General features: G+C 35.9%; 5 protein-coding genes across 5 annotated transcripts; 4 read left to right on the top strand and 1 right to left on the bottom strand.

Annotated features, from left to right (window-relative positions):
• The first annotated feature begins 814 nt into the window (after nucleotides 1–814).
• Nucleotides 815–9,479, top strand: LOC147390236 (eukaryotic translation initiation factor-like protein). The gene is made up of 6 exons (XM_086457880.1): nucleotides 815–1,069; nucleotides 1,216–2,167; nucleotides 2,251–2,438; nucleotides 4,972–5,008; nucleotides 5,547–5,614; nucleotides 8,754–9,479. The coding sequence occupies exons 1-6, from the start codon at nucleotides 969–971 to the stop codon at nucleotides 9,256–9,258; spliced, it is 1,851 nt and encodes a 616-aa protein (XP_086314006.1). The 5' UTR covers nucleotides 815–968; the 3' UTR covers nucleotides 9,259–9,479.
• Nucleotides 9,480–12,343: 2,864 nt separating this feature from the next.
• Nucleotides 12,344–16,067, top strand: LOC147390235 (large ribosomal subunit protein uL2-like). The gene is made up of 2 exons (XM_086459975.1): nucleotides 12,344–12,880; nucleotides 15,543–16,067. The coding sequence occupies exons 1-2, from the start codon at nucleotides 12,441–12,443 to the stop codon at nucleotides 15,886–15,888; spliced, it is 786 nt and encodes a 261-aa protein (XP_086316101.1). The 5' UTR covers nucleotides 12,344–12,440; the 3' UTR covers nucleotides 15,889–16,067.
• A 1,554-nt stretch (nucleotides 16,068–17,621) lies between these two features.
• On the top strand, nucleotides 17,622–20,889 carry LOC147390234 (organelle RRM domain-containing protein 2, mitochondrial-like). Its single transcript, XM_086459972.1, has 4 exons — nucleotides 17,622–17,780; nucleotides 19,945–20,013; nucleotides 20,089–20,195; nucleotides 20,545–20,889. The coding sequence occupies exons 1-4, from the start codon at nucleotides 17,639–17,641 to the stop codon at nucleotides 20,644–20,646; spliced, it is 420 nt and encodes a 139-aa protein (XP_086316098.1). The 5' UTR covers nucleotides 17,622–17,638; the 3' UTR covers nucleotides 20,647–20,889.
• A 103-nt stretch (nucleotides 20,890–20,992) lies between these two features.
• Nucleotides 20,993–23,226, top strand: LOC147390233 (fasciclin-like arabinogalactan protein 21). The gene has a single exon (XM_086459971.1). It carries the CDS (start codon nucleotides 21,899–21,901, stop codon nucleotides 22,976–22,978), a length of 1,080 nt encoding a protein of 359 aa, XP_086316097.1. The 5' UTR covers nucleotides 20,993–21,898; the 3' UTR covers nucleotides 22,979–23,226.
• A 601-nt stretch (nucleotides 23,227–23,827) lies between these two features.
• LOC147390232 (uncharacterized) lies at nucleotides 23,828–26,016 on the bottom strand. The gene is made up of 6 exons (XM_086457738.1): nucleotides 25,996–26,016; nucleotides 25,572–25,750; nucleotides 25,072–25,241; nucleotides 24,755–24,904; nucleotides 24,363–24,668; nucleotides 23,828–23,988 (listed from the first exon to the last, which is right to left on the bottom strand). Exons 1-6 carry the CDS (start codon nucleotides 26,014–26,016, stop codon nucleotides 23,828–23,830), a joined length of 987 nt encoding a protein of 328 aa, XP_086313864.1.
• Between the last annotated feature and the right edge of the window lie 770 nt (nucleotides 26,017–26,786).

Genomic DNA, 26,786 nt, shown 5'->3' with positions numbered 1-26,786 from the left:
TTTCAATGTGTTATTACTCTTTGTAATCAAACTTTTACAATGTTTGAATGATGTATTTTAATATTTAATTGGAGTATAAAAATAATTTAAGAAATTGGAATGTAATAAGTAAAAGTTGGAGTGCCAATGATAACTCTCAAGGTGTAATTGGGCGACCATGGGCACCTTGTTAACCCACCGTGCTAGGAGTGATCTCAAGTCTGCACTAAAAAAGAGATTTAGACATACCCCTTTTGTTTTGTGAATATTTGAGACATCCTGTATTTTCAAGTTGATTGATAACATGCACCCCTTTATCTTTATCTTTATCTTGGTCTTTTTTTTTTTTTTTATTTTATAAAATGACGTAAATACCCTCATTTTTAACCTCCATCTTTTATCCCAAAACCCATTTTCAATTTCTTTGATAAAATCTTTTATCTTCATCTTCATCATTTAAATTCTATTTACTTCAACCTATAAACCCCAAGAATAAGATATGATTTTTGTAAACGAAAAAAATTTATATTTATTTTAAGTAAAAAAATCAAAAATATTTTACCAGAGAGGAAGTTGAATAAATTTTCAATCAATGTTCAAGAGCTTAAAGGTATTAGACTTCGAAAAAAAAAAAATCCATCATTTTTTCATTGAAGAATAAAGATAAAGGTCTTTTAAGTCATTTTTATATTAATCCATAAAGAAGACTAAGGTCAAGGTGCATAGGGGGCATTTCAAATATACATCAAAAGTTAGAGGGGAATTTCTAAATCATCACTCTTACGAGTCCTGAAAAAGTTAAAAACTATAGACTTTTATTTGTCCCCCACTCCCCCCCTCTATTCCGTCTTTCTGAAGTTTGGGTTTCTCTCTCTCCTTCTATCTCGCTTGATGCGAGTGATCTCCATCTGCAACAAAAGATAAAAAGAGAGAGAGAGAAGAAGAAGAAAGCGAAACACACAAACTAAAGTTGCAGAGAGAGAGAGAGAATGTCGAAGAAGAAAGCTTTCAGCGGCTCCACTATGACTCTGAAAGACTTTCATGGCGGTTCCATCCCTTCTGATCTCCCTCTACCTTCTGCTCCTGGAGTGTAAGATTATTTATCAATTTCTTTCTTTCTTTCTTATAAATTTGTTTTTTATATTTTTGTTGATGGATTTGGTTTCGAGATGTTTAAATCTTTAGATTGGAAGAAACCCTAGTTTATTTCGATCTCAATTTGTGTTCTCTTTTCAGCATCGTAAGACCTTCAGATCGCCCTGGTTTTGATCGTCAGATCCAATCTGCTTGGGGAAACCCTATGAACAGATCTGATCATCGTTCGCGCCCTGGATCTTCGGGGGCCAATCGTAATTTCGACGAAAAAGCTTCATTTCTTTCGCACCCTGCACACATCGGTAGGAACTTCGATGAGGATGAACGTAAGCCATTAGATGGCGTATCCATTCCGAGACGAACTGTTAGCGATGAATCCAGCATTCAAATCCCTCCAGTTCGTCCAGAATTGAAGGCGGCGGATACTCCTTCCACAGGGAAGTTCGGTGGGCGGCAGATTGTGAGCCCAATTTCTCATTCTGTGAGTGCTCAACCAGCGAGAATATCTGTATCGGCTCCTGCGGGGGTAATTCCGCAGAACTCTGGTGTTAATAGCGGGCAAGCTGTTTCGGTGCCAAACGTTTGGGGAGCGAGGAAGGAAGCGGTGGGCGTTAGTGAGCCGGTGCCACACTCTTCTGCTTGGTCTGGGCCGAATGCGATCTCCAGATTTGCCCAAGCGAGTGCGCTCGAGAAAGTATCTTCGGGTAGATGGCAATCTAAGCAGACAATGCATCATCAAATTGATACTGAAGTTATGAGATTCATGGAGACAGACGGTGATTTCCGCTCCTCTAAGAATAATGTTGATTCATTCGGTGGTATGGATTTAAGAAATGAGATGGGTGATTCGGATACGATGAGGGGAAGGTACCGTGAAACGGGTCGGATAGTTGAAGATGTGTCTGGGTTTGGTGGGAAGGAGTCGCTGAATTACGAGAGAGCGAGGTCTCCAATGTACCAGGATGGAATTCGGCCAGCTTCGACTGAAGGTAAATTTGGTGGTTCCGAAGTGCCAGAGCGACCAAAGCTGAAGCTACTTCCAAGATCAAAGCCATTGGAGACTTCTGAATCACTTATTGTAGATTATAAGCAGGTAAATTCTGTTGTACTGTCGATCACTCTATGATGCTTTTGTTGGTTGATTGTAACTAATACTTATTATGTGGTTGGAATTAGGATTACGAACAACATGTGGAATCTGGTCATTTAGGTCCTGTCAGTGAGTACTATGGGAAGGAAAATCCTCCAAAACCTGGGTCAGCTGGTTCTGAAAGGGAGAATGTGACTGTGGAGCGGCCCAAATTGAATTTAAAGCCCCGTTCCCAGCCTGTTGAACAATCTGAAGGGCGTGTTGAAAAAGAAAGGTTGGTAGATATTTGTGGGATCTTTCTTGCCAAATCTACTTTTTGAAGAGAATTTCAATTTTTTTATGTATGCTATTAGTTTCTTGATACCCAATAGTTTATTAACTGAGAGCCACAACAGAGCAGTAATGGGATACATAAAATAAATATATTCAAACAACATAATAAGTCAAAATTTAAATCTATTATTTGTTCGTCATTTTGTTGATCTTCTTGAATATCTTTGTTGATTTGTTTTATTGGCTAAGAAATAGTCTACCATTGGTATTTAGGCTTGAGTTTGTTTTTTTGCAGATCATGTAATATTAGTTGATGAGACTGAGAGGGGGTCAAACACGAAACTAGAATTATGGAGAGAGGTATTGGATTCCAAGGGCTTTAGAATAAGTAAGACCAAGACCAAGTATGTGTAAATTTAATACTAACCACTGAGAAGAAGAATGTCTAGTAAAAACTGATGGGCTTAGAAATACCCCCAAGAAGCTACTTTCATCATCTTTGATCTATTGAATACGAAGATGGAGACATTGAGGAAGATGTTACCCATCGGGTTATAGCTAGATGGTTAAAATGGAGTGCTATGTAATTGACACATACCAATCAAATTAAAAGGAAATTTTTTACAAGAAGACAGTAAAATTGACTATGATTTTTTTGGGGATTAGTTATCGTGGGATTTGAGTTATAGAATAACCCTTAATAACTTGGAAATACCATTAGTTACTGAATTTTGGATCAGTTGTCCAATGTATCCCTATCCCTTGGGGAGGAGGATCATTCAGTTTGGGACAAGATTTTATCGGTCAAGTCATTTTATAAAATCCCCAGTGCAGATCCCAAGTCACCAAAATTTTCCTGTAGGAGCCATCTGGAGTAAGAAAATTCCTTCAAAAGTTTCATTTTTCATTTGGTCTACAATTGCAAATAAAATTCTAACAATCGATAATCTCACTAGTCGTGGTGGACATCAGTAAATTTCGATTATTTGTGCAAATCATCTTAGGAGTTAGTAAATCACATTCTAAGCCATTGTAGGATTGCATAAATCGTATAGTTGCACTTCATCCATATTTCACAGTTGTAGTTGCTATCCTTGTTCAGTTTGATTGTTGTTTGAGAGTTGGCAAGGTCGTGCCTTTTCAAGGAGAATATTCTGGCATTTTCTTCCATTTGCGATCAGTGAAAAGGAGGGGAACGATTGACTTTTCTAAGGGAAAGGAGTATCGACTGTGGACTTGATCGTATTTGGCTATTGTATTTTTTTGGTGCAAGTTGTTTGTGGATTTCAAGGGTGTATTCTTTGAAGACTTAATATTTTGATGGGATTCAATCTGTAAGCCAGATGGCCAATTAAGAATTTGTATGGCACTAGATGCATTGTGATGGTCACCTTGATCATTGAACTTATTAGGTTCATTAATAAAGTTTATACTTCTCAAAAAAAGTCCAGCTATGCTTTGTGTAGCTGAATGTTGGGGGGTCAGGAAGCATCATGTTAATAAGTTGAATGTAGCCATGATGAGGATGTTGACATGAATAAATGGAAAGACTATGAAACATAAAATTAGAGATAAATGCTTTCAAGAAAATGTCAGAGTTGCTCCAATAGGCGATAATAAACTAAGGGAAAGTTGACTGATCTGGTTAGGGCATGTTCAATGAATTAGAAGAAATATTCAAATTGAATGTTCTATAATAGCGAGAGGAAGACCCAAAAGAAATGTGGATTGAGACAGTGGAATCAGATATGAACACACTTTCAATAACAAAAGAAGTGGCTCTCGGTAAAGTGGAATGAAAGAACAAGATTTGTTTAGCCAAACCTAGATCCTTGGGATAAAGCTTTGATGATGATGATGAAGATGAATTAGTTTGGTCAGCCAAATCGTATATGAGATGTGTTAATCCCCTTGCCATTTGTTTTCTTTGTTTTGGTTTTGGAGTGAGGCTTTTCTTCTTTGTATTATCTATAATTTAGAGTTTAGGGCCTTTCTTTTAATATACAAAACTTCAACCTTATCCAGAAAAAAAAAGGAAAGGAAGAGGAATAGCCACACTGGATCTGGTTAACTATGTTCTTGTTGCATGTCAGTTCAGTTATCCTATGCTCCCTTCTTGATTCAATACATAAAGGTCCTTTGGTGAAACTCATTAAAGGGTTTGATGCAACTCCATGCTGTTTTATATTAATGGATTCTTGATGCAAGATTATGATAGTGGGCAATGCTTCTTTCATTCAATCTAAGTGGTTGTGGATTAGAGATGTATGGTTAAGGTTTTTCTTAGACTGCCTGTAAAGGTCTTTCTGGTTATTGCTGTAGTTCTCCGTAGAGCGAGCCTTTAATCCTTTGTGTATGCCTTGAAAATTCATGTTGTGGTTGTACTGTATGACCAATTGTTACTGCATTACACTTCAGGCTTCACTTTGAAATAGCATCATATTTATTCTGTATGCTTACATTTTACTGAGGAATGTGCCCTTTTTCTCGCTAGCCATGGATTAATAGTTTATGCTATTTGTCTGCTGATGCAGGAAAAGTTTGTTTGGCGGGGCTCGTCCACGAGAACTAGTAAGCATTGCTCCTCTGTTGCCTCATGGAGAAATTACAATAAACTTTAATACATGCTCCAAGCGCAAGCTTTTGAAAAAATTGATAAACTAATTACACCATTTCGTTTGACATCTTTGTCTTACAGAAAATAATGCCAATTGTTCTCCAGCTCCTTTGGAGGGGAGTTTTGGTTATCCGTTCATGAATAGTCTTCCCTGCAAACAAAATAATCCAACTTTATATGGTCTTCTTTTTGTCTGAAGTGCCATTTTACCCTTCTTTAAGTGTCAAATAAGTTTCTTCTCATTTAAAGTGGAGATGAATCAACCAGCTTTATTTGCTAGAAATTTAATTCGTTTGTAAAATCATAGCAGTACCTACAAGGGGTTGTATCACACATTTATTTGGTGTTTTGCTTATATTTAAGGTAAACATTGCTGTTTACCGTACCCTCTTTGTTTGGCCTAGATATAGTCTGTTTTTATTTTTGATAGTTTTAAGCGTGAACACGGGGTTCTGGTCCCAGGTCTGTTGTTTAATGCTACTTTCTTCTCAGGTTCTCAAGGAGCGTGGGATTGATGAGTCTGCTATCAACAACCTGGATCCAATTCACCCACCCAACAGGTAATGAATCCCCTTCAACAACTGTTGATTTCCTCTTTTAGAAAATGAAAAGTGAAATGAATTTAGAAAACATAAGCAAATTAATGGGCCCTTGGAGGGGAAGATAACAAGAGGATGTGATCCCTGATAATCATGACGTTCCCGGAAATGCCTTTGCAAGCTTATCATCCATAAAGCATCCTATGAACTATGTGTTTAAAATGCACATTGTCTCTCTAGCAAATAAAATGAGTACAAAATATGTTTTAAAGTATGGTGAGGTCTTTTTTTTGAAGTATCATAGCATCTAATTATGTGGGAAAACATATTATGTATAAATATTTAATGGTTTTGTTTTTCTTTTTGTGCTTCAAAATATGTTGAAAAGTTAAATGTATGGTGTATTTTATATAATACTAGAGCTTGCCTATGCCTATGGCATGGGCATCCTCTTTCAAGTTAAGGAGGTAAAAATGAAAAAATAATAAAGTTGGAGGGGTAATATTAAATTTTTTTAAGGTTAAGGGAGTAAAAGAGGAAATTTTGGGCTATTCTTCCCTCGGCTATTGCTTGGGGGGTGTGGAATGAGAGAAATAACAGGGTGTTTAACAATAAGATAAGAAGCTCTCACGGCATATTCTTGGAGATTTTGAGCTTGTTATACCTTTGGGCAAAGCAGAACATTGAGTTCAAGGGGATTACTTTTGATGACTTCGTTTTTAGATGGAACTCTTTATGTAGTCTTTGATGCTTTAATTTCTTTTTGATTTGTAGCTTGTTTAGAGGCTTCCTCGGCCTCTTTGTACTTTGTTTTCTTTCATTCAATATATTACACTTATGAAAAAAAAAAAGAGGAAAAATAATAAAGTTGGAGAGGTATTATTAAGAAAGGGGAGATGAGGAAAGACAATAATGTGGGTTAAAGGGGGTAAAAGAGGAAAGTTAGAGGGATATTATTGAAAAGAGGAAATGTAGTAAATTTGAGGGGAGGAGAGGAAAGATAATAAGTTGAGGGGGGGTGAAGAGGAAAGGAAAAAAGTGGTTAATGTGGACCCCACAAAGATTGAATCGGATGGGACAATTATCCCACATAATTGTAGAAAAGGTGGGCCCTACAGTTGTATTTTATTATATAGATATAATGAGGGGCCTGGGAGAGGGGGGCAGGAATTTCTTTTCTTCTTCTCATTTTCCTCTTTTCTTTCCGAAGTTTTCCCTTGCATTTTTAAACCATATTCTGACTTAGTGATTATGCCTATTATGTACAACTAGTCCACATAATTAAAAATAAAATTACATCTTTTAAGACTAGAAGGATGAATGTCCAGGAGATACCCCGTTTCATTTTTAGCCATTAGATTACTTGTTGAGAATCCTCGATTGAATCCTGCATTGGCATTGGAAAGTCCTTTTCTGAAACTTCTTTTATTAAAAAAAAATTTACTTTGTTGTCCAATGAACAATTGTCTTCAAATCCTTTTGGAACCTTGTACAGACCCTGTAGATCATGCCTGGGTATTAGCCGAACAATTTGTTCTTCTGTTTCCAAGAAGACCTGTATTGGCATTGGAAAGTCCTTTATGATACTTTCTTTGTTATCCAATAAATATTTGTCTTCAAGTCATTTTGGAACCCTGTAGAAACCCTGCAGAGCTCTCTTGCCTTGTGACCAGTCACCCAAATAATTTGTACTGTTGCCATGGAAATTATTCCATGAAGTCCCCAAGGCAAGAGAAGGTTGTTTCTAAAGTTAATGAATTTAGCTTTATCTGTTACTGTTTGGGATAATCAACCCTTCCAAGGTGGACCTATGGGTGGTGAGATCCAGGATGAATCTTCCTCTGGTGCCTTAAAAAGGATTGGTTGCGCTTCCTCTCAACTTATCCTTGTTACAACGCGGCACTAAAGTTGTCTTCCTCGTTAGTGGTTCTTTAGGAAAGCAAGGGAAATAGGACAGCAAGGGTAATGCTACCAAGCCATAAATCCTGCCAAAAGAATGGTTTTGTCCATACCCTCACAAGAATCTGTACCCCCTTAGAGAATTCCAATTTCCAACCTTCCAGATGGATGGTGATTTCTGTTTCGTGTTTACTTATAAACCTCAAACAAGAGTACATTATAAGCATTTGAGATCATCCACCATTATCTATCAAGTGAGCTGACTTAAGCAATCTTACTTCCCTGATTCCTAATCTGCAAAGTGTGTTGGGAGTTGGGACTACAAACTGTTTTCCAATAAACTGGATGGATTTTTTTCCCTCTTGGTGCAACCGTTCCAACCATTCCATAGGAAATCCTATTGGATTCTCTAAATTTCCTCTCCAAACACGATTTCAACTCAACTTGGGATCACGATCGGTGAGTTTATACAAGGATACCCCGGATCGTCATTAACTTGGTTTAGATCAGCTGATCCAATACCTATGTTCATAAGATGTATTGTTATGCTTGGTGATAATTACAGGGAACATGGTCGGCAGGGGAGTTTAACCGTGTGTGTCAAACTGCTCTATACACCGTGATTTCACAAACCTTTTTTCTCTCAATGCTCTGCCACTTCAAGTAGAGGGTCATCTTTCCATTCTTCCGTGTGGGTTCTCATCATGTCGTGGTTCATGCTCAGGTGGTTATGTAGTGAGATATTAATGGTGTTGCAACTAGGAAAGATGGAAAAAGCAATGGCTTTGATCCTTCTTCACAGTTTATCCTTAAAGAAACTGTTGCTTATACTAAAAGAGATGGAATTACAGAGTTGGACATTGACAACACCTCTAGGAGTCTTGTGACTACCACCTGCTCTTCTCCTGCATACGTACTTATCAACTGAACTAACCTAATAACCTATATAACAAACCAGAAAGTTAAAAAAGGGACCATCTACCCACCTGAAGGGCATGGTTGTGTTTCTTACAATGATAAGCTTTCTTCCTGTTTTGTCTACTTGTGCTCCACTGTGCAGCAAATCTGAAGAATCATTCTTCCTGATATGTGGAATCTGCCTATAGCATTCTGTTGGTAGCACTCATTTTGTGTGACTTATAATTTTTTATAAAAAAAACTGGTATTTGGATTGGGGTATAATTAAGAGCTCATAAATGTGGCAAAACTATGTTTTTCTTTTATTGGCCAAAAACTTAATGTCATTCTTTGGCATGTGAAGGATAAAGCATGAACTTCCAAAGACCGAAACAAAACCAGACCCTGCAGTACCAAGTCCTCGATATGGTGATAGGGTTGAGAATTTTCAACTTGACCAGAGGACTGGAAGAGATGTTGAGAGGAAAGATCATCGGACAGACACCGAGAAAACTGATCTGCAGAGAAGTTCCTCCTGGCGGAATGAGAAGAGGAGGAACAATAGGGAGCAGCCTGAGAAGCAGCACCAACAAGCAATTCAGCGGCCTGAGCCTGAGACTTGGCGCAAGCCTATGGAACAGCCAAGATCAGGCCCAACTGATGCTTCAGGTCTGCGTTATGGGAAAGCAGCTTCTGCCCTAGAACTTGCCCAAGCATTCTCAAAGTCAGTCTCTGATCCAAAGACGGTTGATCGCTTGCCAAGCCAGAGGGGCTTGCCTGGCATGAAGCCGATACCCTTTTCTCGTTTGACAGAAAAACGAGAATTTTATTCAGGTCCAACCCCAAGGCATCAGATCAATGGTTACTGAGTATTAGATCTGTGGTTTGATTGTTCTCATTCTGCGCTGATCTGAAAATGTTACACAAGTGCTTCTTCTGTCACTATCATTAGTTTAGAAGTTTCAAGCACACTGGGCATTTGGAATTCTGAATGGATTTGGAAGATTGTGGTTTTCTTTATTTTTTATTTTTAAATACCTCTCAAGTGCGGACTGAATCTTAATTTCCAGGTTTTTTTTTTCTTCTAACATATGATTACAGAAATTTGATCCTACTATGGTTGAAGACCTCAGGATCTCTCTATCATTGCCTAGGAAAATTTGTTTCCCAAGAAAATGTGATTTGTGCTGTATGTTGGAAAACCTTTTCTCTTTTAAAATGGTTTTGTTTTCCTCAATGGAAAAGTATTCTCATACTGAATCTCCAGAAAATGATAAAATTTAAAAGGTATGATAAAACAGCTGCAAGTGTAAATAGGATTATTTTAGAAAATTTCTATTAAAACACCAATTTTTAATTAGGAAAACATCAAAATTTCAGATTGAGTGATCTATGGGAGTTCATTCAATCCGTTTTTATTTTTGACTAGCTCAATATTTCTTCTCCAAAATGCATTCTTCTCTTATTCTTTCATGAGAATAGAAGTCACTCACTCGAATGCCCATTGTTATCGCTTGGACCAATCTTGTCATTCTTTTCTAATCACCAACAAAATCCTTACAGGCCTGCTTGGTATGAATCAAATAGTTTTCTGAAATCCAAATTTTAATGGTGCTTGGTTACACAATACAAATGATTTGCATGGATCGCCTAGATTATTAAGAAATTTCAGCAAATGATTTGTAGCGCAAATCATTTGCAAAATCACAATGAAATATTTTAAAAGATTCACAAGAAAATTCCCAATGGTTACCAAGCAATAATAAATCGTTCATTGCAAACCATAGCTAAATATGAACCGATTATACTGGATTTACCTTGATTTACTGTGGATCTATATATGAACGAGATAAGAGTATTGTTTCTTAATCTATTAAAGACAAATTCTAAATCTTTGATGATGATTCCCTTTTTAGAAATTTTATATTCACTCATAGAGAAAATTACTTAAAAGACCTTTACAGAGGAATTTATTTTTAATTAGTTCTTAAATTTTGCATGGTAGTTTGATAGGACATTTAGTAAAGTTTTTATTTCTTGATGGTCCCTCATTATTGGTGAACTCACCACTTTTTTATTTAGTGTCGAGTTCACCTCTTTTTATTTAGAATAATGATTTTCCAACACTCCTCTTTGACTTACACTATGTCCCCATTTATAAAATCTTAGATCATTTGCCTCGAATTACGTAGAATCATAAATCTTTTTCTTATGTATCCCGAGGTAAATGATCTACAGTTCTGTGATGGGGGAGGGCAGGGGAGGGGAGGAGATGATCACGACTCTTTTATTTATTATCGAACTCGACACTTTTTTTATTTAGTGTCAAGTTCATAGTTTTTACTGTCGAATTGACCACTAGTTAATGTCGAGTTCACCCCTTTTTTATTTATTGTTGAACTTGACACTAGTAAAATTCACCCATTTTCAATTTTCAAGTTTTTTTCGACTAAAATACATAAAAAGATTGACTAAAAACTTGAGATAACATTTTGTTTAGATGATTTTTACCCAAAAGAACCATTCTTGATTGTTTTTCATAAAAAAAACTAAGGAAAAAAGTGAAAAAGTCCTGATTTTTACATATATCCTCAAAATATTTGAAAAAACCTTGAAAATGACTTTTTCTTCTTTCTTAAATGTTTTCCGATGGAATGGAGAGTCTCTGAAACTCGATTGAGATGTCAAATATATATATGGGGGGCGTTCAAGGGCCAACTTTTTGGCAAAACATTTTTCAAAACATGAGTTAGAGGTTTTGGAATGGGCTGATTTTTGGTGAGGATGATCTCTACGGTGAGGAGATCATCATCACCAAAAATCAGCTCATTCCAAAACTTCTAACCCCATCAAAAACAGTTTACAAAAAATGGACGGTCCACGATTTTTCAGCTTGTAAACATGGGTTAGAAGTTTTGGAATGGTCTGATTTTTTGTGAGGATGATCTACTCACTGTAGAGATCATCCTCACCAAAAATCAGCCCATTCCAAAACCTCTAACTCATGTTTTGAAAAATGTTTTGCCAAAAAGTTTGCCAAAAAGTTGGCCCTTGATCGCTACCCTATATATATATATATATTGGAATGAAAATGATGAATTTGAATGATTAGGACATTCAAATGTGAAAAGTGTGGGAGATGAAATCTAAAGACTGTTAAAAAAAGAAAAATTTACCAAATACACTATTAAGAGACCGCTCAAAACTTGGGAACCATTTAAAAAGGAAAATGTTGAAGTAACATTGAAATTGACATCTTTTACATTGTTACCGTGGACGTATCTATAGAACCATATATGTTTTCCAACGAGATACAAGTAAGAAACATCCATGGCTCTATGTACACCAATGTCCCAAACGATGTCAATTTCAATGTTACTCTAGCTCGACTTTAAAAAAAGTCCCTCTGCCATGGACTTAGAAATAATTTTTCTATTACAATGAGAAAAGGCACTACAAAGTGGTTTGACAACAAAATTTGGGTGGTCATAAATGTACTTATTTTTGTATTTAAATTTAATAATATAATCAAATTCATTTTATTAATTAAAAGTCAAGAAAATTTCAATTTGTTATTTAATTTTTAATTACCAAGAGTAATATGGGGCGGGGGGGACATTGCTGACGTGGATGTGTATCAGAATCATAGATGCTTGTCATTGAAATACGAGTGAGAAGGATCTCGATACAAGTGAGAAGCATTTAGGATTTTGTACAGACGATGCTTTTCCCTTGTATCTCGATGAAAAACATCTATGGTCTCATACACTTTAATGTCAAGAAGTGCAATATGAGGTTCAAGTCTGAAGTCACTTCAGCATTTTCCTTACCCAATTACCAAAATAATAAAAGTGTTATTGAGAGTTAATGAATTAACCTAATGGCAATTTCGTAATTAGATCAAACCATTAAGTCCCTCACAATTCTAGGGTAACACTATAACAGTTCTCTCGTTCAACATTTCTTCTTCTTCATTACCTCCACCCTTCTTCCTCCTCCTCTGTCGTCCCTTGTTCTTCCCTAAAACCCTAAAAATCCTAATTCGGAAAAAATGGGTCGCGTGATTCGAGCGCAACGTAAGGGTGCTGGATCGGTGTTCAAATCTCACACCCACCACCGAAAGGGTCCAGCGAGATTCAGGAGTCTCGACTTTGGAGAACGAAATGGCTACATTAAAGGAGTCATCACTGAGATCATTCACGACCCGGGACGAGGTGCCCCACTCGTCCGAGTCACCTTCCGTCACCCGTTCCGATACAAGCACCAGAAGGAGCTCTTCGTTGCCGCTGAAGGTATGTACACGGGGCAGTTCGTGTATTGTGGGAAGAAGGCTAATCTCATGGTGGGTAATGTTCTTCCGCTTAGATCGATTCCTGAGGGTGCGGTTGTGTGTAATGTTGAACATCATGTTGGTGATCGTGGTGTCTTGGCTAGGGCTTCTGGAGATTACGCTATTGTAATCAGCCATAATCCTGATAATGGGACTAGCAGGTACATTGATTTATGTGTTTTGGTTTGTTTCTGTTAATTTTATAAATGGGTCTTTTAGATTTTCTTATTTATGTAAAAAAAAAAAAATATTCATTTTGTGTGTTTTGTTAATTTTACAAATGGGTTTTTTATTTTTTGTTATTTTTACTGTTACTTATGTAAAAAAAAAAAAAAAAAAAAATTATTCAGTTTTGATGGGTATTGTTCATTTGTGTGTTTTGGTTTGTTTCTGTTAATTTTTACTACTGGGTTTTAGATTTTTTATTTTTAGTTTTATTTATGTGTTCTTTTTTAATTTTTCCAATGTTGTTGGGTTTATTTTCTTTTTTTTTTTATATACTTTTTGTGGCTTATGTTATGATTTGCGGTGATAGATCTAATCAGTAGTGTTTCTGTTTGATGGATTTGTTAGTGTGCTTCTCAATTTATGGTTTGATTAATATTGATTGATTTATTTAAATTTTTTTGGTTTGGTTGATCTCATTAATATGGATTGATGGAATTGCTTTGTTATAAATTTTACGTAAGAATGCTCAACTGTCTAGGGTTGATCTCATTAGTAAGGGTTGATTGAATTGCTTTATTATAAACTTATAAGTAAGATTGCTCGACCGTCATCAGTTGGTCTCATTAGTAAGGGTTGATGGGATCTAAGATGAAATTGGTTGATAACGGGGGTTTTGAGTACATGACGGATATAACTCAGCTCTACCTGTACATTAAATATAGATAGAATTAGCACAAACTTTTATAAGATTTGATAATGAACAATTCAAGGTTTTTCTTTAGGGTTTTTTGGTGGGGGATCTTGATTTACCCATGAGCATGAATCCAACAATTAAATTCTCAAAGGGCAACATGGATTGACCTAATTTAGAAGAACAAGTTTCAATCTCCTATTTACAGTGAAATAAAAGACCCTAATAGAACAAAAAACGTTTAAAATGATGAGAAAAATGTGTATTGGAGACATAATTCATGAATTTTACTTTTAGGTCTTGATTGGGTTGCTTGATCCCAACCATTTGGGATTGGTAACATAAATTTGATGCCCATATCTTTTGTCAAATCATGTGGATTCTTATCATATTTTACTATCTCCATCCGTTTCATTTTTATTTATTTTTCATTCATTTCATCCTTTTAGTATCTTGAACTTGCACAAAAGTAGTCTTCAATGCTTTTGTTCTTCTTTGTTGTACATTCCTAAACCATCTCAAATGAATTTAGTTTATTTAATTTTCTATTGGATATCTCGACCAACTCCCTTCTTTTCTTATTAATAAAGAATTTTACTTACTAATTTTTTTCCTAGTGGATCAAGTCCTGCATACTACACTTGCTTTAATTTGTGATTTTTTTCTTAGTCTATACCCACATTCATATAAACATTATCAAGCAATAGACATTACATATCTGAATTCTTCTTTGATAATTTATTTTTGAGACTAGTTTTTTCAATGCTAGCTAGGAACTATGCTGATTTGGGTCTATTTCAACTATATATATATATATATATATATATAGAGTAGCGTTCAATGGCCCATTCCAAAACTTCTAACCTCATCAAAAATGGTTTACAAAAAATGGACGGTTCACGATTTTTCAACTTGTAAAATGGGGCTAGAAGTTTTGGAATGAGCTGATTTTTGGTGAGGATGATCTCCTCACCGTAGAGATCATCCTCACCAAAAATCAGCCCATTCCAAGACCTCTAACCCATGTTTTGAAAAAGTGTTTGCCAAAATGTTTGCCAAACTGTTGGCCACGGATAGGGACCCATATAGAGTAGCGTTCAATGGCCAACAGTTTGGCAAACATTTTGGCAAACACATTTTTCAAAACATGGGTTAGAGGTCTTGGAATGGGCTGATTTTTGGTGAGGATGATCTCTATGGTGAGGAGATCATCATCACCAAAAATCAGCCCATTCCAAAACTTCTAACCTCATCAAAAATGGTTTACAAAAAATGGACGGTTCACGATTTTTCAACTTGTAAAATGGGGCTAGAAGTTTTGGAATGAGCTGATTTTTGGTGAGGATGATCTCCTCACCGTAGAGATCATCCTCACCAAAAATCAGCCCATTCCAAGACCTCTAACCCATGTTTTGAAAAAGTGTTTGCCAAAATGTTTGCCAAACTGTTGGCCACGGATAGGGACCCATATATATATATCAACTACTTAGAGTTTTTCTTGAAATAGTCTTTTTTCTCCCTTTTTTTTTTGTTTGAATTTCAGATGGCCTATATTAAGATTAAACATAGTCCAGGTGCAACAAAATGCTCATCTATTTGATGAACTTTATTCAAAACAACTTTCTCTTGGTTTGATTCAACAGTAACAATGACAACAGTGAATGTGCTAGCTATGATTTTTTTTGTATTTTATAATATCAGTCCTAGTTGCTTGACTGTTTTTTTACTATGAACAGAGTTTATGGATTTTGATCTCTCAAGAAAATACAATTCTAAGTGGCCGTGAGCATGGATTATGCTTAGCTTGCATTCGTGGATTTCATTCTGCAAATTAACGAGCGTTCCAAATAACTCAAAACAATTTGCTTAGATTTTTGAGCATTTGATGTTAGCATTTGAGGTTTCAGGATTGAAGAACTTGGTTGATATTGTTATTCAATCTGATAACGTGGTGGTATTGTCAGGATCAAACTCCCTTCTGGAGCCAAGAAGATCGTACCAAGTGGTTGCCGTGCCATGGTTGGTCAGGTTGCTGGTGGAGGTAGAACTGAGAAGCCTATGCTCAAGGCTGGCAATGCTTATCATAAATTCAGGGTCAAGAGAAACTGCTGGCCCAAGGTTCGTGGTGTTGCTATGAATCCTGTGGAGCATCCCCATGGTGGTGGTAACCACCAGCACATTGGGCATGCCAGTACTGTTCGACGTGATGCCCCACCTGGACAAAAGGTTGGTCTCATTGCCGCCAGGAGGACTGGTCGTCTCCGAGGTCAAGCTGCTGCTACAGCTGCAAAATCCGATAAGGGTTCTTAGGGTGGTGGTGATATATCTGTTGGGTTTCTTCCAAATTTTTTAGTTGTTTCAGACATCTTTTCTCATTTGTTTCTATTGGGATTAGGCTTAAAATGCACTGTTTTGTTTCAAAATTAGGTTTAAGGTTTGTCATTTGTTTATGAACCTCGAGTTTGATACAACCTTTTTTTGACGGTAAATATCTTGTGTGTGGTTGTGATGGGATCCTAATAGATTACAGCACTCGCAGGTCGGTCTGATGGTTTTTTATGGACCATTTACTATTGTTGAGTGTTCATACAGGGAGAAGTGTGGTTTAATTGGTGGTTATGCAAAATATTGAACAACGTAACAAGTCTAGGTCATATTAACCAAATACTCCAACTTATTGAAAAAATCAAGATTAAGCTGTGATTTTTTCCTTCATCGAATTAATCCCGATTTAATTGTGGCTTTTTCCAAAAGATTACTTTTACGAATTTTGTGATTAAATCATGATCTTTCCTTGATGAAGATGATCATTTTACCGATAAAGCACTAACATTGATTTTGACTTGAACAATATGTAAACTTATATCTTAGGTTCATTTATGGTTTAAACTTTTTAAGTATTTTGACTAGTATAAAATAAACTTTTTTAAGTTGAGAAGTTAAAAAATTTGTTTAAATTAATTTTTTTTTAAAAAAGTAATTTTTTTTATTACTTTCTAAAATGTACTTTTTCCACAATTATCTTTTACATTCTTTTCTCCCACAATTATTTATCTATTTTCTACTTGGTATGCAAACGGTAACTTAAGACGTAAGTTTAGGTTGTCATCTGGCTTGAAAAAGTAGAGCTTCATGTTTCCTATGCAAACCAAAATAATAGAAGATTAGAGTCTTTAAATATCTTGAGGTAATTGGTTTTTTAAAGATGAGGGTACTATTTACATCATTTTATTTTAGTTTTGTAAAGAAGATTCTAGTCCAAGGTCTTCTCAATCAAATATTTTGAGAATTACCATTGGCACTCCAACTTTTACTAATCAAATGTATTACTTTAGGTTCATCCCTTGTAGTCAGTGCATACTGACAGAAAATTTCGTCACTTGTAGTGATCCTCTTCTAGATCCTCTCTATTTCTCCTTTCTTTCGTGTCTTTAGTCAGAATTATTTTATGAGTTCTATTGGCACCCCAATTTTTTTTTAATACATGATTATACAGACTTAATCTGATTAATCAAATAGAGACACCTATCTCCACTACCAACACATGTTTTGTGTACCTAACCTTTTAAAGCACCGAGGTAATGGCTAATAAGGGGCGAAGTGATTCGAACTCAGGACTTTTGCTTCTTGAGATATGGTTCTGACCAACTTTTATTTATGCTAAACCATTTACTTATTTCCTTGGGTTAATCTCTATTTTGTGATTTGAATATGATGAAATTCGAAGTTCGTGATACATTGTTCATTTTAATTTTTAAAACATGTATTTCTCATTTTTATAACCTATGAATTCGTAAATTCGTTATTTATAATATCAACGAATTTGTAAATATACCAATGGATTTGTAGATTATAAAAGTGATAAATTCACTAGAAATGCATGCTTTGGAAATTAAAATGAACAGTGCACCAAAGTAGAATTTAGATATAAGTTGCGCACGTTTAAGAAAAAATTCTTAATTCCTTAATTTTTAGTTGGAGTGTAATAAGTAAAAGTTGGAGTGTTAATAGAAGCTCTTAATATATTCACCAAAATGGCTGTTATCAAATTTCACAAACCATGGCGACGAGAGCAATGGCGTTTGCGGCGCCGCGCGGGCTTAGCAAGAGGCTATTTTCGAACTTCTCCTTTGCTCCTCCGCCTACAGCTGCAGCTACGGCTCCTCCCCAAGCTGAGCCTTCTACCAACCTTTTTGTCTCAGGTGTTCGTCTCGTTCTTATCTAAAACCCTTCTTTCTTCTATTAATAAATCTCGTATTAGGGTTTATCTCTGCTGCTCCTTTTTTTTTTTTTTTTTAAATCTATAACTATTTCGGTTTAGATCTTTTTGCCTCTCTGGGGATTTGTGACCATGTTGTTCCGAATTAATATGCTAGGTTAAGTTCATTGCTTGATTGATTTGTTGTGTTATTTTGTTTTGGGTCGGCTCTAAGAAATCACAAAGTAGGGTTTTGATCATTAAACTTGTCTCTCGTCTTGAACCAATAATCTCATATGTATTTTTTTTTCCTGTTATAATCTGGTTTAGTAGATATTCAATCATTAAATTTTATTTTATATAGATCATAAATATTTAATGATAAAATTTATTATTTTAAATGGGAAAAAAAAAAAAAAAATCAAAACTACACCGAGATTTTGCAAAAAATCTGGTGACGGGTCAATGTGATGGTCAATTAACATTGACTCTCTTGCTTGGTAACATCCGAGATTGATATGGGGCATCTTGGTCTTGGATGGCTTTTAAAATCGTGGTTTTGGTGCTTCAAGTATTTTTGACACTTTTAAAACCATATTGATACCATATGTCATGTCACACTTTTTTTTTTTTTTAATAAATATTAGTTAGACATGATATGAAACCTTCGTCGTAGGTAGTTTGCCTGTTTTTCCTTCAGTGGGACATATTTTCTTTGGTTACACTTGTTAACCAGCCAACTACTCCAAAAGACTGATCTATTGGAGAAGGGGAGAACTATGAATATAAGAGGTTCATGGGACGTAATGTGGGTATGACACCTGAGAGTGTGGAGGAAGACATACACTCAACAGTCCCCCTCACTCATAAGGGTTGAAAGATTTAAACCCGCGACCTATACGAACCTACAACTCTGATACCATGTTAACCAACCACCTACTCCAAAAGACTGATCTGTTGGAGAAGGGGGGGACTATGAATATAAGAGGGTCACGAGGCTTAATTGGGGTATGACACACCCTGAGAGTGGAGGAAAATATACACTTAACAGCCCTTACCTTATGAACATATGGGTAAGTTATGGTTTGTGGAAGTTCATTCTTGATATTCAATAAATAAACATGTTTTTGTAGCATATAATTATTTTTATTATTAGTAGATCAATTTTATTAAAATAAATAGATTGGTTGAGGTAACCAATCACAATACAAGAAATAAATTACATAGTGCCATAAGCAAAACTACAATGCTACTTTGAGCATAAAGAATCTCATCTAAACACAAATTCACCAGAGAACACCCCTTTGCAATCCGCATCCAGTTTGCTATTAAAATAAAAAAAAATAAAAAAAAAAACCATGAAACCTACTACCTCCAAAATAAGATCTTGAATTTCCAACTCATGCCCATTGAATACTCTTCGATTTCTTTCTCGCCGCTTTACCCAACAGACGACAAAAGGGACAATGGACCATAGGTACCTTTTCATACCAGGGAAAACTTTTTGGCTCCAGTCTTGACAGAGTGACAAGACCGGATTTGGAAACACCCACGAGCAGTTAAATAGACCCAAGAAATGAATCCAAGCACATAATTTGGAAACATCCACGAGACAATGGACCATATCATATAATTCTTGTAAGATACAATGGTTATAGAGAACATGAATTTGCTACTTAGGTTAAGAGTTTAGGATTTATCTTTTTGATCAGAGTAACTTATTGGAATGAACATGTCATTCAACTGGATAAGTAATGTGAGATGAGGCTTCTTTTTTTTCAAATTATATTAAAACTGATACTTGGTGGGCATCTAGTTACTTTTCTAGTTTTTTGTGTAAGAAAATATACTTAAAAAATTTCGTGTGATGATATGGCTTTACATGTTGCTATGATATTTGGCTTCAATGACTCAAATCTGAATTGGAATTGGTACAAGGCAACCATTTATTCAACATGTTACCCGAACTTCTAAATGCAAGACAATGTCCTTGTCTGACACTTCATATTCCAACACGTGTGTTATTCTAACAATCAGTGTTCCTAATGGCAAGATTTTTTTTGGTTCGATGAGACTGATTCACTGAAATGGGACATACTCTTATGTTTCGCTTCCTGGATTCTGCAATACTGGTTAGTGGCTCATTCTTTAACATTATTCATCAACAGGTCTTAGCAAACGTACTACGTCAGAGGGACTTAGAGAAGCCTTCGAAAAATTTGGGCAAGTCCTTCATGGTACGTGCTTCTTATGAAATCTTGAGAATTTGTTTCCGTAATATAGGTGTCATCTACCATATCTGTGATTTGCAGCAAGAGTTGTGACAGACCGTGTTTCGGGCTATTCCAAGGGTTTTGGTTTTGTAAGATACGCCACTCTTGAAGAAGCTGCAGAAGGTATAAAGGGTATGGACGGCAAGGTGAGCTAACTTGTTACCTTAGAAATTTTCCATTTCAGTTATCGTCCTTAGAAATGATGACAGCTTATTGTTGTCAGAAGATGACTTGACCTAATTGGGACAAGTCTTCTTTGGTATTTCGAATCAATTTAGTTAATCAAATCCAGACCAAATTGGGTCTTGGGATTCATTTTCAACAGGACCATACTCGCTCACAGATCTTGATTTGAAAGATTGTTAACTGCAAAGGAACTTGCAGTAATTTGAGCTATGTGCCATAGTGTCATGTAATATTGGTGGGAAAGTAGATACAATTTTTCTCTCTCTTGGTTTCCTAACAATACCTCTCTTGTCCAATTGTGTCATCTAGTTTCTCGACGGTTGGGTTATTTTCGCGGAGTATGCAAGACCCAGACCACAACAGCCACCGCCTGAAAATTATGGGGCTCCCCCGTCATCACCAAGATATTGAATTGTATTGTTCGGGTAGTAGTATTTTTAAATCCTGGTTCTTTATTATACTTCAAGTGAGATCTAATGAAACAGGATGGTTATCAAATTGATAGATGTTGAGACAGTTATAAACATTATTATTGTACTTCTGTGAAACAAGATTCTCTCTATTTATTCATGTTTGGAGGGAAGCCACTATTTTTGCTATAAGCTTTTAAGAAAACATTATTGAAGTTATTATTTATGAGCTTGTTTGTTTAAATGGTTCTATTGTTTTGGCATTTGCTCCCTCATCTTGTTTTAGCTGCATTTGTTCCATGTGTTTAGTTGAATGAAGATTTAAGGAAACTTATGCTAAGCTGATGAACCAATGGCATGATGCTTCATGTGTTGAAAAAACTAAAATTGACTGGTCAAGCAATAAAGCTCAAGCCAAGAGAAAATCGTGGAGAAACGAGTTTTAAGCATTGAGAGTTTGGTTTTGCTCATCACTCAATACATGTCACATTCTTATTGATTCATCAGTTTAGCGCAGTTTCTTGTTAAAACTAAATTCGTACTCAAGTTAGTTGGTTATGAGCTTGAATTTGTGTTCAATTTGAAATCACCAATGAAAATCAAATATATATCCTTAAATCATGTGTATCAAACACATGATGGTTAACTAGAACTAGTGCAGGGCAATCACACAAATATGAAGAAATAGATTTCGACGACAGATGTTTTCATAATTACTGCAAATTTGGTGGCTAGTTTCATGAAAATTCACATAATCTAACTCTTTGGAGTGCTCGAAGATAACGACACGAATCTTGTGAAGGTCTCCCATCACTAGTAACTTGGGTTTTGCTTTTGCCAACCCAAATCAACCATGAAGGGGGGGGATATTGAATATTAAAACATCAAGAAGACCCGGGTCAAGGTGCATGTCGTCAATTTAAAAATATAGAGGGGGCATTTCAAATGTACATCACTTTAGAAAGAAAATTTTCTTTCAATCAAATCTGTTCCTCATAATTTAGCGATAGATCACTTTTTCCAGTATCACTAGGTCTAGCCCATTCATTATGCGGCCCATATTTTAACTGCCCACGCCCAGCCCATTAATAGCCCTTCTTATTTTTTAAAGGACTTTTATTGCCAGACCGACCTTTTCTTACGACACACCATAGTTTCCCGCACTTGAACCTTGAAGTTTTAGAACTCAACTCAAATCTCCTTCTCGCAGTCTCTCACTCTGTCTAAAACCAGAAGCTTTACACAGTACAAGAATGGCGACTAATTGCTCCCATTGGTGGCACGCCCCAATCTACCTAGCAGTCTCTGTATCTCTCGCCATTGTAGCAATCACAACATCATCATCTCACTCAAATCCCAAATCCGAAAGCCCACTCTCTCCAATGCCAGACCCACCAATCTCACACGACTTCTCTTTTAACGCCTCTGTTGCTCTCAGAAAATCTGGATTCAATTTCATGGCTACCCTTCTTCAAATCTCTCCAGAATTCTTCCTTCCACCTTCTCAATCAACCATCTTCGCCATCAAAGACCCATTAATCTCCAACATTTCTCTCCCTCCATGGATCATTAAACATCTCCTCCATTATCACACCTCTCCTTCCAAGCTTTTAATGGATGATCTCTTAAACAAACGCCAAGGTAGCTGTGTTTCAACCCTTCTTCATGGAAAGAATCTCGCAATCACAAAGATTAATATCCAAGAAAGATTAGTGGAAATCAATGGGGTTTCGATTTCTCACCCTGATATCTTCACCCAAGGTCCTTACTCAATCCATGGAGTAGTTAGACCTTTTTCTTCCATCGACCCATTGGAGCTTCAATCACACTGGGATTTTATTCGATCACCAATTTGTGATCCCAATTTGGGTCTAATTCGGAATATAACTGAATCAAGAAACATGATCCCATGGACCAGAATTCTCAGATTGTTGAGTTCGAGCGGGTTCATTTCGTTTGCGACCGGATTGCATTCGGTTCTTGACAGAATTCTTCAAGATTCTATCGATTTAAGTTCTGTAACTATCTTTGCTCCTCTGGAATTTGCTTACGTATCTTCGCCCTCGCCATTGTTAGAAAAGATCGTAAGGTTTCATATTTTGCCTGGGAGATATACTTATATGGATCTTGCTTCACTTCCATCGAAAGCATCTCTTAGGACATTAGCTGCAGATAGAGATCTTGATATAACAATGGGAATTAATGTGGGGGAGATTCTTAGCATTAATGGAGTGGAGATAACTGCTCAGAATGTTTTGTCGTCGAAGGACTTCATTATTCATGGGATTTCTCGACCCTTTGAAATTGTGAAGTTTTCAAGGACGTTAAGTTAAATTGATTTCAGGTTAATGGGTTCTGTAAATGCTTCTCTTGTGAGTTCTGTTATTTTGTGATTTTTTTTTACGTTGTTGTTTGTCAATTAGAAGAAGTTTTTCTTGAGCTTTTCAAGGATTTTAAATCACTTTTGTCTTTGATGATGTTCTTAAGAGCTCATGGCACCTTTGTTTCTCCTTGAATTCTTTGTGTACTTAGAAGAAAAAATAGATTTTTTTAAATGAAATTTCATGAATTCATCAAGGTTTTCTATATTCTGATTTTCCTAATTGTTCTGTTAGTGATTAAAAGTTTCAAGTTTTTAAGAGCCCAACAGACAAACACCATGGATATCCTAGACAATTATTAATTAGAACTTAGAACAGATGGCAATTTGGGTTGGATGATTCAATGGGCTTGTAAAGGAGAAATTTATTGCCCATTGCGCCGGAAGTCCAAGCTGTTAACAATCAAAATTAACACATAGCAATTTCTTGCGCCATTAAAGCGAAATTCCTCACTTAATGATGTCAGAAGGCACTCTTTCCGGCCCATTAACCCCATGAATTTGTTTCGATTTTCTCTTTATGTAATTTGTTCTAAAGGAACCAAATAGAGGTCCGTCTATCAGCTAGCTTCATAACATGAAATCAGTGAGGGTTTACTTGAGAGCTAAAAATACCTCAGATATCGAGTTTAGGGAAACTATGCATAAGTCATCCAAGGATATTGAAGAATGTATCTTATCTTGATCAACTCTATCTAAATACATTTACCATTAATGGAGATTTTGTACAGAAAATTCTTTGTGAACTCGTCTAACAAATGGTTCTAAACAAATGTAAGAATTACAAGAAGAAAAACTATAGTTATGACATTGTTGTGTTAGTCACTCCAAGTACGGTAACCTTTGCTTTGACAATGCAAGTATCTTCCACCAAGAAACCCTTTTTGTGGTCATTGAATTTACTTAGTGACATGAACTTCCGACAACCCCAGCTCTTGCTTGAGGCACTGAACCAATTTTGACCTGCAATAGCAAATCCAAACCAAGTGAGAAGGAAGGAATGTGAAGGTTCTAAAAGAACAAGAAGACTTAAATAGTTGTGGATTGAGATAGTAAGAGCAGATATGAAAACGCTTGAATGACAGATAGAATACAGGGCCTTGTTTTAATCCTTTATCTACTAGGCTCATTGAATTATGTCAAATTTATTATATTCTCGATAGCTGTTTGGGTCTGCACATTTTGTCTTTGCTTTAATTTGTGTCGTCCAAATGTTTCATAATTGTAGATGTATCACTCCTTGAAGTTGCAAGCTCGACACCAACATAGAACCCACCCCCCCCTGAAAAAATATATACAAGTAAAAAAGAAAAAAAAAAGGAAATAGAATTCTTTACCTCTACAATGTTTGCTTGTATTATGATGTATTTGATCCATTATGCTCAAACTGTAATCTATGAAAATTTGTTGACCCAGTGAAAGGGTTGTTGAGTCAGCCAAATTTAAAAACAAGGCAACATTATTCCCTTTGCCATTGCCCTCGGCCATCCCCTTCGGGAAGAGCTTGATTTTCCTGCAACAAATATTTGCATTTTGATCTTCAGTATGAGAGAAGTAAAGATACAAATATATTGAAGGAAGGAATGAGTAGTTGGATACCATTTGTAATTTCCAGCAGTGAATACTTGGGAGTAGTAAACTTTGTTTTCTAATTCAGAAAACTTCTCAATCTTCCATGTATGTTTACAAGGTTTGGCTCCGGGTATTGTTGAGAGACAATCACCTCTACCTGTATTTTTGATAATGAAAACCTCTGCTCCAATCACACAAGCATCATCAACAAGGTACCCATTAGAAGGTTTCTTGAAAGTTTTGAGAGGGATAAATTGGGGGAAGCCCCATTCCTTCTTCATTGCATGAAAACATCTTTCATGGGCATCTGCATGGAATGTAATGCAAAGCGTTTAGAAATCGGACGACAATACAAATTATATATACCTTGCACGTGACCCACTGATATATCTTGATTGATCTGGACCGTTCACTCAGTGGGCCACTTTCATAGGTTGTCTATAGTTGAAGAAAACCCATCAAAGATTTAATTACCTCCAAGCATCAAGTACTTTCCGTGGATATGGTTGAACAAGAACAACCTGAAGAGTACTTTAACCTCCCAGCCAGGAGTTAGAGAATTGGTATCGGCAATTACCAAATAGAGAGAAAGATGACCTTCGCTGCTTTCGTTCTTGTTTCCATCAGGGTAGAGAGACAGGTTCCTACACACAAAGCCAAAATAGTAAGAGATTAGTCTCCAAGTCACCGCATTATGAAGCTTGGACAATATTATAACAATAAGAAGTGTTCCAAAGGTACAATAAAAAAACAACATAGCCTTGTTTCCAAAGATATGAGGTCATTAAATGTTCTCTAATTCGATTTTGTCTTAGAGTGAACTCTTTTATTATTGGAAGTTAAAAAGTTAAAAAACTCGTTAGGATTCATTTAAGAAATAAAGTGATTCCTAATCATTTTTATTACCAACTTATGTATAATTAGAACCTACTATATTTATATGGTGAGTTAAGTCTAAATACGAACAAACATACCATTTGTAGCCTCCTTCTTCAAAAGCAGGTGAGTTTAGTCTCTCAAGCTTTGAATATGATGAAAATGGCCGAATCTTGCAGGTATAGTGGGCGGGTGGTGAATCTCTAGTTGATCTTAAAAGCCCTGCATATATAAACCAAAACGTAAGAAAAACTAAATTTATTTTAAAGAAAAAAAACTTTCAACAAAATCAATCCCTACATCTACTATTACGTGGGATTATGCAACAAAATCAAAATCTACCCTGATTGATTGGTGATATCTACCAATTTTTTTTTTTCAAATCACGGCCATCACGCTAAGGAGCTCCTACATCATGCTAAGGAGGCTGTAACCTATGGATCTTACAGGCCATTTATTTACAAAAAAAAAAAAAAAAAAACTTATTATTGGAGGAAGAATGAAGAAGAAGAGAAGATGAACCTGTGCTCGGTAACACCACATTATTGTACTTATTGTGACATAAAAACATTTCACTCATATTCAACTTTGTAAAAGCGAAAAACTGTCCGAGTTTTTCCATATGTGAGACAGACGAATGAACGATGGAGAGTGGGAAAGAGACCTATGTGCTCGTCAAGCCACCAATAGAAAGGACGACAAGAAAACAGAGAATAGAACAAGTGAAATTGCAGTGAAAGTTTCTTTAATTGACATTGAGATTGAGAAGGACTTCTCTCTCTTTAATATATTAGCAAATAAACGGTTCGTTTAAAAATTAGAAAGCTTACTAAAACTATTCCTTCTTACTAAATGAATGAGTCCTGATTTTCTAATTAATTGTTAAAACACACCATTTCAACATTCCCAAAAGTTTGATTCAAGTTATTACCTAAACATCACAAAGCATTTTAACATTCAAACAACTTCAACAGTTGTTTACCATTATGATTAGGCTCACATAAAATCCTAAATCTAACAAATAAATATCTAAACAAAAAATTAAAGAGAGATTCTGTTGGCACCTCAACTTATACTTATTCTCAATATTAATTTACTGTTTTTTCAATTTTAATTGGGGTGTAACAAATAAAAGTTGGGGAGCCAATATCAGCTCTAAAAATAAAAAAAACTATGTACCCTGTTCAATTGATGATGAAGTTGACCTGTTTTTGAAGGAACTGATCTTAGTTTTGGGTATTTTAAACGTAGCTATCCATGCTTTAGTGTATATTTGAGATACTCCTGTGTTTTGAAATTGATGTAATGTCTGT

Source organism: Akebia trifoliata, chromosome 11, assembly GCF_017979445.1.
Source record: "Akebia trifoliata isolate Shusen 1 chromosome 11, ASM1797944v1, whole genome shotgun sequence".
In the NCBI taxonomy this organism is placed as follows: domain Eukaryota; kingdom Viridiplantae; phylum Streptophyta; class Magnoliopsida; order Ranunculales; family Lardizabalaceae; genus Akebia; species Akebia trifoliata.
The sequence above is the reverse complement of the archived record's forward strand: the minus strand, read 5'-3'. Positions and strand labels throughout refer to the sequence as shown.

Coding starts and splice junctions, on each gene's coding strand:
- LOC147390236 (XM_086457880.1), top strand. CDS start 969: ATGTCGAAGAAGAAAGCTTTCAGCGGCTCCACTATGACTCTGAAAGAC. Junction 1,070..1,215: donor CTACCTTCTGCTCCTGGAGT/GTAAGATTATTT, acceptor TTCTCTTTTCAG/CATCGTAAGACCTTCAGATC. Junction 2,168..2,250: donor TTATTGTAGATTATAAGCAG/GTAAATTCTGTT, acceptor GGTTGGAATTAG/GATTACGAACAACATGTGGA.
- LOC147390235 (XM_086459975.1), top strand. CDS start 12,441: ATGGGTCGCGTGATTCGAGCGCAACGTAAGGGTGCTGGATCGGTGTTC. Junction 12,881..15,542: donor CCTGATAATGGGACTAGCAG/GTACATTGATTT, acceptor TGGTATTGTCAG/GATCAAACTCCCTTCTGGAG.
- LOC147390234 (XM_086459972.1), top strand. CDS start 17,639: ATGGCGACGAGAGCAATGGCGTTTGCGGCGCCGCGCGGGCTTAGCAAG. Junction 17,781..19,944: donor TACCAACCTTTTTGTCTCAG/GTGTTCGTCTCG, acceptor ATTCATCAACAG/GTCTTAGCAAACGTACTACG. Junction 20,196..20,544: donor TAAAGGGTATGGACGGCAAG/GTGAGCTAACTT, acceptor TGTGTCATCTAG/TTTCTCGACGGTTGGGTTAT.
- LOC147390233 (XM_086459971.1), top strand. CDS start 21,899: ATGGCGACTAATTGCTCCCATTGGTGGCACGCCCCAATCTACCTAGCA.
- LOC147390232 (XM_086457738.1), bottom strand. CDS start 26,016: ATGTGGTGTTACCGAGCACAG. Junction 25,242..25,571: donor GAAGAAGGAGGCTACAAATG/GTATGTTTGTTC, acceptor CTTTGTGTGTAG/GAACCTGTCTCTCTACCCTG. Junction 24,905..25,071: donor AAAGTACTTGATGCTTGGAG/GTAATTAAATCT, acceptor CATTCCATGCAG/ATGCCCATGAAAGATGTTTT.